General features: G+C 34.7%; 2 protein-coding genes across 5 annotated transcripts in view; both read left to right on the forward strand.

Annotated features, from left to right (window-relative positions):
- The window catches only part of LOC125813773 (60S acidic ribosomal protein P1-like), a 102,801-nt gene extending 87,779 nt beyond the window's left edge, over window positions 1-15,022 (forward strand). The window contains exons 2-4 of the mRNA XM_049493243.1: window positions 14,463-14,541; window positions 14,626-14,838; window positions 14,947-15,022. Coding sequence (XP_049349200.1) covers window positions 14,473-14,541; window positions 14,626-14,838; window positions 14,947-15,000 — 336 coding nt within the window. The 5' untranslated portion in view covers window positions 14,463-14,472 and the 3' untranslated portion in view covers window positions 15,001-15,022. The remainder of the gene's footprint in view (window positions 1-14,462; window positions 14,542-14,625; window positions 14,839-14,946) is intronic.
- Window positions 6,397-13,309, forward strand: LOC125813755 (serine/arginine-rich splicing factor SR34A). 4 transcript variants are annotated; one of them, XM_049493224.1, is made up of 14 exons: window positions 6,411-6,530; window positions 8,432-8,798; window positions 8,945-9,062; window positions 9,789-9,854; window positions 10,010-10,084; window positions 10,188-10,314; window positions 10,429-10,475; window positions 10,556-10,613; window positions 11,396-11,445; window positions 11,762-11,818; window positions 12,357-12,442; window positions 12,524-12,595; window positions 12,721-12,817; window positions 12,971-13,309. In XM_049493224.1, exons 3-14 carry the CDS (start codon window positions 8,976-8,978, stop codon window positions 12,974-12,976), a joined length of 828 nt encoding a protein of 275 aa, XP_049349181.1. In that variant the 5' UTR covers window positions 6,411-6,530; window positions 8,432-8,798; window positions 8,945-8,975; the 3' UTR covers window positions 12,977-13,309. The 4 variants fall into 4 exon arrangements, with proteins under 4 accessions (XP_049349180.1, XP_049349181.1, XP_049349179.1 ...); XM_049493223.1 differs by lacking the exon at window positions 8,432-8,798 and having other exon boundaries at window positions 6,397-6,530; XM_049493222.1 differs by having other exon boundaries at window positions 6,412-6,530; window positions 8,432-9,062.
- Window positions 15,023-15,194: the final 172 nt, after the last annotated feature.

Genomic DNA, 15,194 nt, shown 5'->3' on the forward strand with positions numbered 1-15,194 from the left:
GGGCAGTAATAGACATGCATGTTAATAAAACAAACTTTATTCATTTTTGAACAGAGGCAAAGCAATAGACAGAATTAGTACAACATGCTACTATTTTTGATGAAAATTTAGGCATGAATGAGAGAGGGAATTTTAGCATTTTTCACAACTTCAAATAAAGAAAGGAGGCAAGCATAGGCAATAGGACATACCACAAAGTTTAGCACGATTTTTTACACAATGAGGCGTGCATTTAAGGATAAACTACAATAAATTGAAACTCTTTAACTTTAGGACTATAATTTTCTGAAATAAGAATCAATCTATAACAGCCCTCACAAGAGAAGAAAGAACATAACTCATGCTTGAAAGCACATACAAGAACAAGACACCAATATACCTTGGAAGAATTTTTTAACTCGAACCCGAATATGAAACTTGGCTAATTTGTCACATACATGCTATATTGCAGACAGACAGAGCAGGGGAAGGAGTTAACATGGTCGCAACTATTAATTACAGATTCAAGACGACGAATGTAAAATACTAAGAACTTAAAATATTGATGTCTTGTTTCATTCCTTTAACTTGAGGTGAAAGAATGAAGGGTGAGACATCAAACACTTACACATTATGGCAGATTTACGACGACAAAAATAAAACTAAGACGAGAAAAATAGCCACAGCCACCAAACAACCCACCAACAACATTATATACATATTCCAATCGATATCAAAAGATGAAACAGGGGATAAAGTAAACGAAGAACCTAACTCTTATCGATATTTCGAAGCAGACTAAACCAACTACACTGATTTACAATCAACAGTAAGTCAATATTATCCCCAAACATCAACATATAAACAACTCACATAGTCAAGAATCTAATAGCAACACATTAAGAGTAAAAAGAAATTTCGAACCGAAAAATGAGTATTACCTGTCGAGATGCAGCGAAATGGGATAGCTAACGAGCTAGATTTTGACTTTTCCACCACACGAGGAACTCTAGTGAACTTCTGCAGATTCCAGCAGCCAACAAACAAGATAAAGGAAGAGAAATAGATTTTTAAGCGTATCTCGGAGGGACCTTTATAGCTTAAGAATTTCTTTTCTTTGTAAAATTTTCTAACTTTTCTTCCTCTCTCTTTCTTGAAGTGTATTTTTGTAAGTAATAGTTATTTTTTGTGCCTTTTCCAAATTCCTCCCCTAAACCGAAAACAAAGATGGATTTTATATAGGAGAAAAATGAATTCCATTAGAGGGGAAACGGATTAAAAATTTCAATTTCAAATCCCTCTTTTTCCGGAAACAGTAGAAAGGATGGGGTGAGTATGGGCGTTGCAGGGTAGTTGGACGAGACTTCCGGATTTGTTGGGATTTGAACGTTGCTTGCCGGTGCTCGCGTGAAGAAGAAGAGTAACAGGGGCTGGGTACTGTTTTGGAGTGGGTTGAGGCGGCTGGAAGGTCTTTTTGTATTGTTATGTATGTATTTGGCTGTTTGGGAGTGTATTATTGTATTGTGGCATGTATGGGTGGGCTGGGAATATTGTGGAGAAATGGGTTTGAGGAATAAAAAGGGAAATGGGCTGATTTTGGAATGGAAATAAGAAGGAATTGGGTCGTGGGAATGGGCCCATTTTTTGGTCTTTTAAATGGTTAAGAATAGGATAAGCAATTGACTAAAATTTGCAACAAGACAAATTTTCATAAATTAATTAACGAGCTTCTTAATCTTAATGACATAAAATAATTAATTTGATTACAAAATAATTAATTTAATTACAAATTAATTAACTCGAAATTATAACTATAACTTAGACTAAAGTAAATTAATAAGATATTTAACTAGACATAAAATCTTTTGCGATGATTTTCAAATATTTATAAAATATACTAATTATACACATACATACATACATATATATATATATATATATATATATATATATATATATATATATTGACAAAATTTACATAAAGAAACTCAAAAAAATATTTTGAATTTATAACAAAAACTAATTAACTCAAAATTAGCCATCATTTTAAAATACACCAAAGAATATAAAATGTTTTTTTTTTTTTTTTTTTTTTTTTTTTTGAGATGATTTTCGGATATTTATAGGATACACTTATTTCATACATAATTACATAAAACATATATATTATTTAAAAAAGTGACAAAACTATTTAAACTAGCTTGCAAACTATATTTATTTTATTACTTTTATAAAACTGATTATTTTAAAACTATGGCCATAACTAAAATAATGTAACTTAAATAAAATGTGCTTTTCAAATCAACAAAATTAAATAAGACAAAATAATATAAAATAAGAATAATTAAACTAATAAAATAAATAACTTATACTTTAAACCAAATTAATTTAATTGAATATAAAACAAACTCTTTTTGAGACGGTTTTTGAATATTCATAAAATATAATAATTATATACATAATTATGTAAAACATATATATCATCTAAGATTTATAAAAAGTGACAAACTATTTAAAATCTTGCAAACTATATTATTATTATTATTTATTTATTTTCATTACTATTCTATTTTTTTTTAGAAATTTTATAAAACTAATAATTTTAAATCGTTTGAAATTGGAGAAGCTCGAAATGATTAATTTATATTGTGGAGGGTCAAAATTGGGTGTCAACAATTATAATACATCCTACCAAATAACGTGTGTGTATCGGTCAATTCAATTCGATTTTATGTATTATCAATTCGGTTTTATCGATTTTTAAATATGCTAAACCAATACCGATTTTAGATTTATCAGTTTTGATCCTTAACAATTGAGTTTTTTAATTTAACCAATAAAAAATGCTTGTGAAACAAATATATGACTTCTCTAACAATTTGGCACGACAAGACAATAATGTAATTTTACAAATGCTCTGTAACACCTCGAAAAAACTAGTAGGTGAAACTAGAGCCTTACGAGTATGTTGTTGAGTTTGATGTGGGATTTTATGTTGTTAAATGAGTTCCTGAGCTTAGGTTGAAGGGTTTAAGGGTTAAACGTCAAGGTACGACTCCCGAAGGACCAACCAAGACCTTAAAGCCAACTCCCAAATCTCCCCAAAACTGTCCAAGTTGCCAAAAAGTTGTGGGCTACGGGTGTTACCTACCCCGTAGGTCCATCCACACCTCATGTGGAGGTTTCGTGAGTCCAGGGATGAGATGTCAAGTTGCAGACCCCACCCACGGACCTGCAGGACGGGGAGTAAGTGCACCCACGGTCCGTGGGTCAAGGGGTGTGGATCACACCTGAGAATCTGCCTAGGCTCGGCTAATTAAGGGGCAATGTGGTAAATTCTTAGGGTGGTTAGTTAAGTTAGGGGTCGGTTTGTTTTGATTATTTAGATTAATTTAAGGTTTTTTAAACTATTAAACACCCCTTTACAACTCATTATTCCCAAAAACACAAAATAGAAACCATATCCTTTCCAAATAATTCTCTCTCTAGAATCCTCTATTGGAGAAGAAGAAGTCAAGGTTTGGAGTTCAAAAGTTCATCTTTTCTCTTCAATTTCGTGGAGAATCTTCAGTCAAGGTATGGTAGTTTTCATCTATGGGTAGCTTTCACCCATAGAGTCCCTTCAAAACATGATTTCAAAGCTTCCAAATTCCTCCAAAAGTTAGGGTTTCAATCTAAGTCATGAGTTCAATTTCAAAACGTTTTCAAAGGTTGATTTATGATGAATGATGATTGAATTGAGGAATTTATGTTGTTTTATGATGAAATTCCCCCAAAATATTAAATTGTGAATTTAGGATGTGGGTTGATTGATTATGGAAGCATGTTAATTGAGTATGTCTATATTGATTGAGTTATTGAATCATGATATTCCCCTTATCTAAATGTTTGGGTTGAAATTGATTCATAGTCTTGGAGGGCAAATTATGAAGGATTGATGTGTAATCATGATGTTATGTATATGCTTTGTGATTTCAATGAAAGTAATGTGATCATGTCTAGAATGCAATTGTGTTATTATTGAAATGTTATTCTCAATTATACATTTGTGAATGATGATGGTATATTGTGAAAGGTTTTTTCAATGTAATGATACATCTTGAATTGGTAGGCTTTGAGAATCTTCTTTGTGTGTAAATGAAAATAATATTGATTGATGTACCTTGAATTGGTAGGCTTAGGGTATCATCTTCTTGTGTAACTAATGTATCTTGACTTAATGAACATTGAATCGGTAGACCTAATGGTGGTAGCCCTTTCCTGTTATGAATAATGAACATTGAATCGGTAGATCTAATGGTGGTAGCCCCTTCATGTAATGAATAATGAACCTTGAATTAGTAGACCTAATGGTGGTAGCCCTTTCATAAATGATTAATGAAGTATTCTAAGGTTATGTCTTGAACCGGTAAACCTAATGGTGGTAGCCCTTTATGATGAGTCTATGAACTACTAATGTAATGATGAACATTGATTCGATAGACCTAAAGGTGGTGACCCTTTCTTGAGGATTCAATGAGTTATCCTAATAATGTACCTTGAATCGGTAGACCTAATAGTGGTGGCCTTTCATGTGTGTAATGTACTTTGGGTCGGTAGCCCTAATGGTGGTAGCCCTCTCAAGTATAATAATGTTAATGAGAATGAACTACTCTATGAGAATGTAAGCTTAGCACCGAGCGGATATGGTAAGATGGAAACTCTCCCCATGTTAGGCCGAGTTTTAATGAACATCTTCTTTATCCCAAAACTATGTGCCCACATAGGTTATTAGCTAGTAGATCCACCTAAGCTAAAATGTTACAGGTCCTACCTTAGGCAAGTAGACCAATCATTTACGGTGTAGGATAAACACCGGATTCCATGGTTTGCTCACATGGTCTATGTCGGTTAATGCTTATTCCCATCATGTGAGATACGTGCTATGGTTACTCAAGATGTTCTATGAAGTGTGGGTGGTAGTATAGGATGCCATTCATGCATTGCACGAGTAGGCTTTGCGAGGGCTATGGTGTGTTCTCTAATGTCTTAATGTCTAATGAAATGAATGTGCTTATAATGAAACTAATGAGAATGTTGACTTAGAGGCTTAATGAAATGATGAATGCTTAACTTAGAAATGTTATTATGAGTTGCTTTTCTTGTCATGCCTTATTGAATGTGAATGTTCATTGTCTATGATTACTGACTAAATAGGAGATTGAAGAATGGTAAGTATGTTATGGTGGCCTCAAAGTGATACTTAGTATGAATGGTATTATGGGATGCCATTCATACATTGCACAAGTATAACTTAAGGTTACTTTCATGATGACTCTATTATGTTCTAATGACTTACATGATGAATATGCTTATGTCTTGTATGTTTATACTAAAGATGCATGATGATTCTCAAACTTGACATAAAGCATGATTTTCAACCAAAATGTCCTTTTAAGCATGATGTTTGCATAACTATCATATTTAGTACATTTTTGTGTTAACCCATATTTCTTCTATTTTTCTACAAAGTGTAGATTCCGGATCTTAAGGTGATTTTCTTTGGAGTAAAGCTTGGATTGACTATTCTCTAAGCTAGTGGTGAGTCTTCAAGATTCGAGGACATATAAGAGTCTTTAGTAGTTTCTTATGTCATTTTACGTTTCAGACTATATTTAAGGTCTGTGACCCTATCTTTGATTCAAGTTGTATTAGATGGCCATGTGAGACAAGTTAGACTTCCGTTGTTTGTTTTTAAGTAAAGTTTTCGATTGTATGGATTAAAAGTTTTAAATTCCGTGCCATTTTTCATATGTCATATGTTATGAATGCGATGAGGCTTTTCAGAGTCTTGTACGCCGTGTCACGTCCGGGGTGTAGGCTCGGGTCGTGACATGCTCATAAAATATAAACAGTAATAACTAACATGAAAAGATTATACAAGTGTAGCACAAAGAGAAATTAAGAGGAAAAAAATTCTTACTTTAGATTTTGACGTTTTGTATAATGTGAAGTTGTGAATTCAAAAATCATTGTGAAGTGTAAATTGAAGGCTAAAATGCAAAGATAGTAACTACTAACTAGTGATGCATTGAGATTAATATTTAACATTTATGTACTTTGTAAATTACTACAGTCTTAATGTGTTATCAATTTATCCAATAACTCAATATTCAAAAATCAAAATTGAATCGATATATCAATAGATTTTTTTATTAAACCATTAGAAAATTGTTAACCCAATAATCCAATAAAAATTAATAAATAATATTATTTTCAGTTTCGATTTATCGATCGATTTGATTTTTGCACACCCTGCGAAACACTCCGGGGAAATTGAGATTCCAAAAGGGAACATGTGTAATTAAATCAAAGCTGAGGGGTTAAAAGTGAAAATCAATGGAGCAGATCCTACACCGTTGGCATTTATATCCAGAAAAAAAAGCCCTAGAATTAAGAACTCTCTGGAAGAAGTGCAGCACAGCACCAGGAGAGAGAACCCGACAAGAACTGGAGAAGAAATTGATCACCAATTTCATCAGAATTCCGCCGAGCCCAAATTGAAATTCCAGGTAATATTTAGTAGATTTTTTTCTCACAGCTCTGTTCTAAGATAAGGACACATTTGTTAATCCCTGAGAAGGGTCGAGGGTGGAAGAAACCCTAGTTACGAATCTGTAAAAATCTTACCGAATTTAGCTATTTCTGTATTTTCCGGATGTTCTGTGTTGCGAATTGATCGTTTTCTGTTTATGGCAGAATGGGTTCATTTCGTAATCCCAGGGTTTGTTTTAGCCTGGGTGTTACTTCTCATTGTTCATCGGCTTTTGCTAGAAAAGCTCGAACTTTTATGGGTCATATCTCTTGTGATGTTTCTTGTGTTACATAACAGTGTGATAGTTTTTTTATTAGTGAAATTCTTACTACAATAGCGTTTTTCCCTTCAGAGAGCTGCAATCATCATGTCGGACTTGCTTGGCAGGAAATAATAGGAATATTGGAATTGAAAGATGAAATTCTAATCGTGTAATAAGAAAAATACTTGATGGGTTTGCTTGGTATGACAGAGAATATTTTATTGAATGGTTTTTTACTCATTGAATCGTTCTCCAATGTTTATTTCCTCAATGGTTGATAATTCACCACCAAAAGGGTGAAAACAACTTAAGTCATTTTCCATTACGAATATTCTGAATCTCACTCTAAATCAGTTGCTTCATCCAATACATAAGGGTCATTGTCAACTTTAATATTCAAAGATCTCACCAAAATACCATCCTCCATCTTTTATGATTGCTGGGATGGAGCCACATTACAGTTGACGGGTTTGGTAGCTTTGGCCCAAATCATGTATTTTATATTAATTTTTTCACTTAACTAGCCTGGGTGGACAGAGTTACTGGTACCTGGTACTCGTTGCTGGTGGGAGATGGCAGGTATCCCGTGTAATTAGTCGAGGTGCAAGAAAGCTGGCCAGGACACCATGGTCATCAAAAATAACATAAATTTATCCCGAACCCATTCTCTTTATTCTCAAAATAAATAAATAATTTATCTAGAACCCTATTTGAAGATGCCTTTTCTAAAATTCAGGACCTATAAACTCAATCCTAGCGCATTTGATGGTTGCCATATGATCCTGTTTTTAATCCAACCAGATATTGAAAAACATTTTAGACAACAATCTGCCAAAGTAAATCCTTTTTTCGCTGAAAATATGTTGCATCATATCCAATTCTCATCTTTGTAGTCTCCACAGTTCAAAGTTCAAACAATGTTTTACTGACCATTGGTGACTTGAAATCTTTTTTTTTGAGAACATCTTTTTTTGCATTGTAAAGTGACTGAGAAACTATGGAAGTATTTCATTAACCTGAGAGGTATAACATGGACCATGCCTAGAAATATTGCAGTAGTCCTAGCATGTTGGAATAGAGATGGAAATCAGTCAGGACACAAGGAGAGATGGAAGATTGTCCTTGCCTGCATCTGGTGGACAATATGGAGTGAGAGAAATCAGAGATGTTTTGAGAACAAGAGCATCCCTTTCCAAATCATTAAAATGAATTGTTTAGTGACCTTTTACTTTTGGTGTATCCATTCTATTCCCAAGGATCCGGGGGACATCACCCTATTCTTAGATAGTTTACTAGGGAGATAGGTGTTTAGATTCTTTTTGGTAAACCCTCTATACTTTTGATGTAATTACTACAGGAGTTCACTATTGGTGTACTTCTATGTTTATAATACCAGTTAACTTTCTCAAAAAAAAATCTTATCTTATCTTAGGTTCAGGGAAATGACATCAGTTGCGCTAAACTGGTTTTATGTTAACTTAAACAGGAAAGGTATATATTGCATGCCTTGTAGGATGATTTCTTAGTGATCTTAAAAATAATTAAGAAAAGGGAAAATGCATTAGTATGTCGCGATCTCACCTCATCTTATGACATAAATGCTTTCTTTATTATAGATTTCAAGCGCTTGGAACGTAAATGAGCTTTGGAATCATACATAGGGATGTATTTGGGGGAGTGGGACAAGTCAGGGTGGAGTATTTGGGTTTTATGTGTAGTTGGAGGTTCTTTCTCACTCTCAGAAGAGCTATCATCTGCAAAAATTTTGAGTGGATGAGGAGATCAAATATTAGTTCAAATAATTTTTGCTTTGGAGCATCTTGGAACATATGAGCGATGGAGCTTCTGGATCATTAGCTTAACTTGGGATTGTTCTCTTGGTTTCATAATTTTTCTGTTTGAATCTATAATTTTGGAGCATCATGGAGCATTTTGAGCAATGGAGCTTGTGGAGCACAGCTCAATTGAAGGATTGCTCTCTTGGTTTGCTTCAGATTTTTTCTGCTCGATTCTGTTATTGTCAAGTCAAATACAGAATGATATAAATTTATCCATTATATTGTTTAATTATTTCTCTTCAATGTTAACTGGAATCTTGAAAATTGTTTATAAGTTACATCTGCTTGCAGTTATCTGTGAATTCTCCCTTCATTGCTGAGAATGAGTGGCCGCTTTTCACGCTCAATCTACGTTGGCAACCTACCAGCAGATATAAAGGAACTGGAAGTTGAAGATCTATTCTACAAGGTCTGTCACATTCACTTATTTAAACACTCTTAGCTGCAAAGGCTTATTTTCTTGTGGAGAAGTTAGTTATCAATTGTACTTAGCTCATAGGGCTCTGGATTCAACCTTCGATGCATAAGTTATACTTGTAAACAACAAAAAACAACGGCATCACTTGAGATTATATTGCAGATGTATGCATTCCTAGGTATGCTTGTTTTCTGAATTTCATTACAATGCCATCCCCATCCGTATAATGGATGGAATTTTTTGATTTAACTCTTATTTGTAAAATTTTAGAACAAGAAAGCCTAAGTGTAGTCTCATAAGAGAATCTGTTGCAGTACTAGTATCAACATTAAGTTATGGTTGAAAACAAAGTTTGATGGTGAGAGAGGCTTCTTCTTTAGTATCCTGCACTGCATCCTCCTCCTTGCCTCCTTTTATTTTTCCTATTTTAGTTTCAGTCTTTCTTCCATACTTGCTACTATAAGCTATAGGCAGTGGTGCTCAATACCACCAGTATTCTGTTTACCCGATTGAGAGTAAACAGTTGGGAGGCATCGATTTGGAAGCATTCAGCCTTGTCTTGAAATGTAGAGTTGGTTTAGCATACATTCTTGCGAACACTATACCCTGAGATTCCTTGTAAAAGCAACACTGTATCCTAAGATTTGTTGTAAAAGAAGCACTGTATCCTAAGCTTAAAAAGTGCTTACTGTTTATAAATTCTCTCCTGTATTGCAGTATGGTCGTATATTGGACATTGAGTTGAAGATCCCACCTCGTCCTCCTTGCTATTGTTTCGTGGAGGTATGTTTATTTAGCATATTTACATGTATACAGTTTTCTGTAGTTTGAAGTTTGACCTTCTGCTGTCGGTTGCTTTTTTTTTTTTCCCTTTCTGGTTGTCAATTGCTTCTTTTGTCTGCTGATTATCTGTCATTTCCCTTCTCCGAATTCTTTAGTTTGAAAGTTCTCGAGATGCTGAAGATGCCATCAGGGGTAGAGATGGCTACAACTTTGATGGCTGTAGGCTGAGGGTAAGAACAATTTCCATCTTGATTCTCTCATATTCATAGATACACAGATCTATGTAGGAAATATGAGCTTCCACGTGGTTGACACTTTAGATGCATGATATAGGTTGAGCTTGCTCATGGAGGAAGAGGGCCATCATCTTCAAGTGATCGCCGAGGCAGTTATGGCAGCAGTAGTGGTGGTGGTGGAGCTGGAGGGCGTCATGGCATTTCTCGTCATTCTGATTTCCGAGGTTCCACTATAACTTACTTGAATGTCTCTTGAAGTTTCCTGTCTTGATTGCCGTCGATGTAATTGTCCCTGATCATATAGATGTCTCTTGACTTTTCTTGTCATCTATATACAGTTATTATTCGAGGTCTTCCATCTTCTGCTTCTTGGCAAGATTTGAAGGTAAGTGAAGTGGGCAGGATATTTCCCAATGGTGGTTTGTATCTATAGCAATTGCAGTAACCTGGTGGAAAATATGTCAGGATCATATGCGGAAAGCTGGGGATGTGTGCTTTGCTGAGGTTTCTCGTGACAGTGAAGGTATGACCAAGTCTTACATCTCGAAGACATAACTAACAGGATCCTTTTACTTGTGAATTTTAAACAATACTCAAGAATACTGGAATCATGGTGAAAAAACTGCATGTATGCGACTCTGATCTCCAAGGAAATTAAGATTAGAAAATTTCCCGAGAATTAGCGGGGTTTTTATCAAGGAGGGAAGAAAGACAATTAATTACACTTGCAATTTAAGGAAACAAAGTGCTACAGAGAAACCAGAATTGATTATGTGAATAAAAGAATTGGAAAATATAAATTAAGTACACAGAGTAAGAATCTCACCATTTAAAAGACCATAGTAAATTTCTAATGCAAATGATTAGCTCTAAGTTCTTCAGATTTAGTGCGGAGTTCTCTTAATGTTAAATTTCCAATTTCTTATTCCTAATTACTATGTTATTCATTCATAAAATGTTTCTTTGATGATTAATATATCACTTCGCCAACACTATTAGTTTTTCCCTCCTTTAGACAGTGCACAGCTGTAATGAGGTGTACATCTTAGCACCTTGGCACTTCTTAGCAAAGCGCTGAGACGGCGAGGCAGAGACCATGCTTCAATTCGCTTGTCTTTTGGCCTTTATTGTGCCTTGAGCTAACCTTTGAGAAAAACTGAAGTGCAAAATGAAACTGCAAATGTTGTATTTTTATTTTTGTAAGATTTGAATATTCAGGAAAATTGTTTTTAGGGGACATTTGTATTCTGTTCTTGTGCTAACTGTGTTTATGTGTGTAGTTCTAAATTTTCCTGTCCATATCAGGAACCTTTGGCTTGGTGGACTACACAAATTATGAAGACATGAAATATGCTGTAAGTTTCTTATCTGCCTCATTATCTAAATGGGTTTTAAACTCAATATTGCTATCTTCTTTTTTTTGAGGAGTTCTACCCTATTGTATGGTTGAGTTTCCTGAACTTTTGAGTTCCTTGGTTCATTAACCATTGGAAGGATGGTTATTTGTCGTTTTTTTTATTAATATCCTCTGCAAGTAATTCTTGTGTTTTGCTAGTTTCATTACTCATGAATGTTTAATCTGCAACTCCCTTGATGGTGGTGTTTCTTATTTTATTTTGTCCCTTTGGAGAAGGGCCAAGCTTTTGGTTAACATGTTTTCTTTTCGTTCAGATAAGAAAACTTGATGATACTGAGTTCAGGAATCCTTGGACAAGAACCTACATCCGGGTATTTGTTTATCCTTGTTTTTCTTTGCACTACATTTTATTTTAGTTTTCTTCCTTCAACCCAAACTCTTGGAAAGACTTTAATTTTAAATCAATGCTTAATCTCTCAGCATATTCACGGGGTATGGTGGTGATTTCCTAATTCAATGGTTTTTAATACTCCCTTAGTTCAATTTGTCTGTCTTACTATCCTTTTAGTCGGTTTAAAAAAGAATGCCTCTTCTCTAATTCTTAACTCTTTAATTTAAACATCCCATGTGGCTTGTTTAAGGCCACAGATTAAAGGTCATTTTGGGACATTATACATATATTTAGTTGAAGGGCACATCATTCAGAAGTTTTCTGTACTTTCTTAAACTTCATGCCAAGTCAAATCGAGAGAAACAAATTGAAACAGAGGGAGTATTGGATATCTAGGATTTACGACACAATTATTCAGTGAACATGTGTACTTGAGTTAGTAGTAGCAGGAATTTTCGTATTTACAGTGTATTTTTACGTTGATGCTCATTTCAATTTTCTGTCCCCTTCATATATAGGTAAGAGAATACAAGGGCAGCCCTTCAAGAAGTCGTAGCCGGAGCAGAAGCAGGAGCAGGAGCAGAACTCCAAGGAAGAGTAGGAGGTAGATCAAGTTGCAGATAATAAATGAACTCGTTTATGTACATTCCTTTTTCTCTTGATGTCTTACTGAGTGTTTGTTCAGATCACCCGCCCGTTCAGTTTCGAGATCACCACCGCCAAAGTCTAGATCTGCATCTCCTGTTAAGTCGACCAGGTATATGACATTGCATATTACTTAAAATTGTATTTTTTTTGTAGGTACTAATATTGCCTTTTGTTTTCTATTTTCAATTTATCTTCAACGCTTTTTTAACACTTGAGCTCATAATCTGCGTCCAGGTCCAGGTCATTGTCCAGATCAATGTCAAGGTCGAGGTCGAGGTCGAGATCGAGATCGAGGTCACCGTCAAGGTCCAGATCGGCATCACCACAGCAGGTTAGGCTATTTTTTTTGTATTTAATTAATGTTTGATTTGCCTCTGGATGATCACTTGTGTTTTTGTTAGTCTTGTTGCAAATGGTCCTGATCAGAATTTTGGATGCTTCATATTGAACTTTTCTAATGTTTGCATTTATGGTCTTTTTCCAGGCATGATCAAACAGTGGCTAATGCTGCCGCTAGATTTGTTTAGTGGTGATCTCCTCTTGAAAGGAGAATCTGAAACTCTATGTTCTTAGTTTGATAGGAGTCTGCTATGGACTAGAGCTGTATTAAAGACTGGAACTTTTGGAGGTCTGTCCTAGTAATGTGTTGTTTTATCTGTGAGAGCTGCAAGTATCTCTGTTCTCTCGGCTGTCATTAGTCATTGGCCAATCAAACATGTAGACTTTTGCACCAGTGGTTTTTCTGCTTAACTTAGTTCCGACTTATATTAAACATTAGCGTGTTGAGACAGTTGATTTCATTTGTTGTCGATGTGATGCTGTATCTGATCGGCTCTTCTCACACTTGGTATTTGTTTAAGCATTTGATATTCCCAGTCAAAATACCTCGCCAAAACGTAAATATATTCTCTTGTGATCAGTCTTAGCTACAAAAAATGTAACTCGGTGCACAAAGTACTCTGCGTTAGAAGGGATGCGAGAGACTGCTGGTGTCATGTAGATTGTATACCCTAAAGCAAGCATTGATGGTGATGTCTCAACTGTTGCTGAAATTTTGTCGTGGAAAGTTCCTGCGTTAGGGTTCAGTGATAGCTAGTTAATACATCAATTAAGGGTGTGCTTTCAATGGAAAGAGAGAACTACAGGAGTTGTTTGGTTTGAATACAAGTTATGCTGGGATAAGCTATGCAACCAGTAATTCTGGATTATTTCTTGTTGATTGTTTGGTTTGTTGTACGAAAAAGAATATCCATTGCATACTTGTTAGAATAAAATCATTTATTTACAAAAATATCTTCTCCAACAAAAGTTTTTACTGCTCAGCCAAACTTCCAACAAAGCTAGGGTTTTTTCGACGGAACTTCATGTTTCAAATTTTATGAACCGTAATCAGCTTAAGACGCAATTTCGTAAAAAATCTTTGAAACTTGAATTCATCCAAAGTTAGTATTTTTGACTGAGTTAAGCTAATATTTAACCATTTCACCAAAATAGTAAAGCTACTATATAAATCAGTTCATCAAAATAGTAAGTAAATCATTACCACAAATAATGTTTTATACGTTAATTCTACTAATTGATTGCATTTTGTGAATTGCATATGCTTTACTAATATGTGCAAAATAGTTATATCGCATTTGCTTGATCTAAAGTTTACAAATGATCAGCACTTGATATTCTCAACTAAGGACGCTACAAATATAATCTAACTAACTAATTTTGACACTTTCACAAGTTGGTTTATAAGTACCAAAATAAATAAATAAATATGGAAGATAGTAAAAAGGTTTAAAATGTAGCTATTCGTGTGTAAAGCCGTTAGACCCGTAGTACCTGAAGTCCGTAACGTACTCCTCCACCCTAATATTTCGTATCTATTAGTTTTACGGTCCTCTAAATACCAACTTATTTTCTATAATCAAAAGTGATTTTTTTTTTTCTAATCTTTCTTATTATTCTTTACAACTTCATCAATTTTGTGCAAAAATGTCAGTTGGGGAACTTGGTTGTACCTATGCTGCGTTACTTCTCTTCGATGATGGAATTCCTATTACGGTAATAATCATCTTTCATTACCCGCTAATTAATTATTCTTTTATCATAATCTTTTAATTAACATAATTGTATTTGGGATTTCAGGCAGAGAAGATTGCTACGGTGGTGAAAGCAGCTAATATTTCAGTGGAGTCTTATTGGCCTAGTCTTTTCGCCAAGCTATTTGAGAAGAGGGACATTGAAGATCTTATTTTGACTGTTGGGACAGGTGGCGGTCCAGCAGTGGCTGTTGCTGCTGCCCCCGTTGGTGGAGGTGGTGGTGGTGGTGCTGCTGCTCCCGCTGCTGAGGAGAAAAAGGTAACAAATTTGTCATAAATGTTACTAGTGCGTATTTATATATTAAGTAGTTTTTATTATTCTCTCTGTCCCAATTTATGACGTGTTTGTTTGATTGTGTGGTTGCAGGAGGAGATGAAGGAGGACAGTGACGAGGATTTGGGATTGAGCTTGTTTGATTAGGAGTTTCTCTTTTAATATGCAACATATTTGGCTTTAGGTGTTTTAATTTCCTTACCAGGTTAATTTGCTAATTGCTCATTATTGTGTTGCTATAATTCTTACCAAAAGTTATTCATGATGGAATATGTTAAGACACTAAATTTGATCTCTAAATATTACTCTGTGCTTTGGGGTTTTTGTTCTCTCATTGTTCT

The sequence above is a fragment of the Solanum verrucosum genome, unplaced genomic scaffold (genome assembly GCF_900185275.1).
Source record: "Solanum verrucosum unplaced genomic scaffold, falcon-dt-bn FXZP01000205.1, whole genome shotgun sequence".
Lineage (NCBI taxonomy): Eukaryota > Viridiplantae > Streptophyta > Magnoliopsida > Solanales > Solanaceae > Solanum > Solanum verrucosum.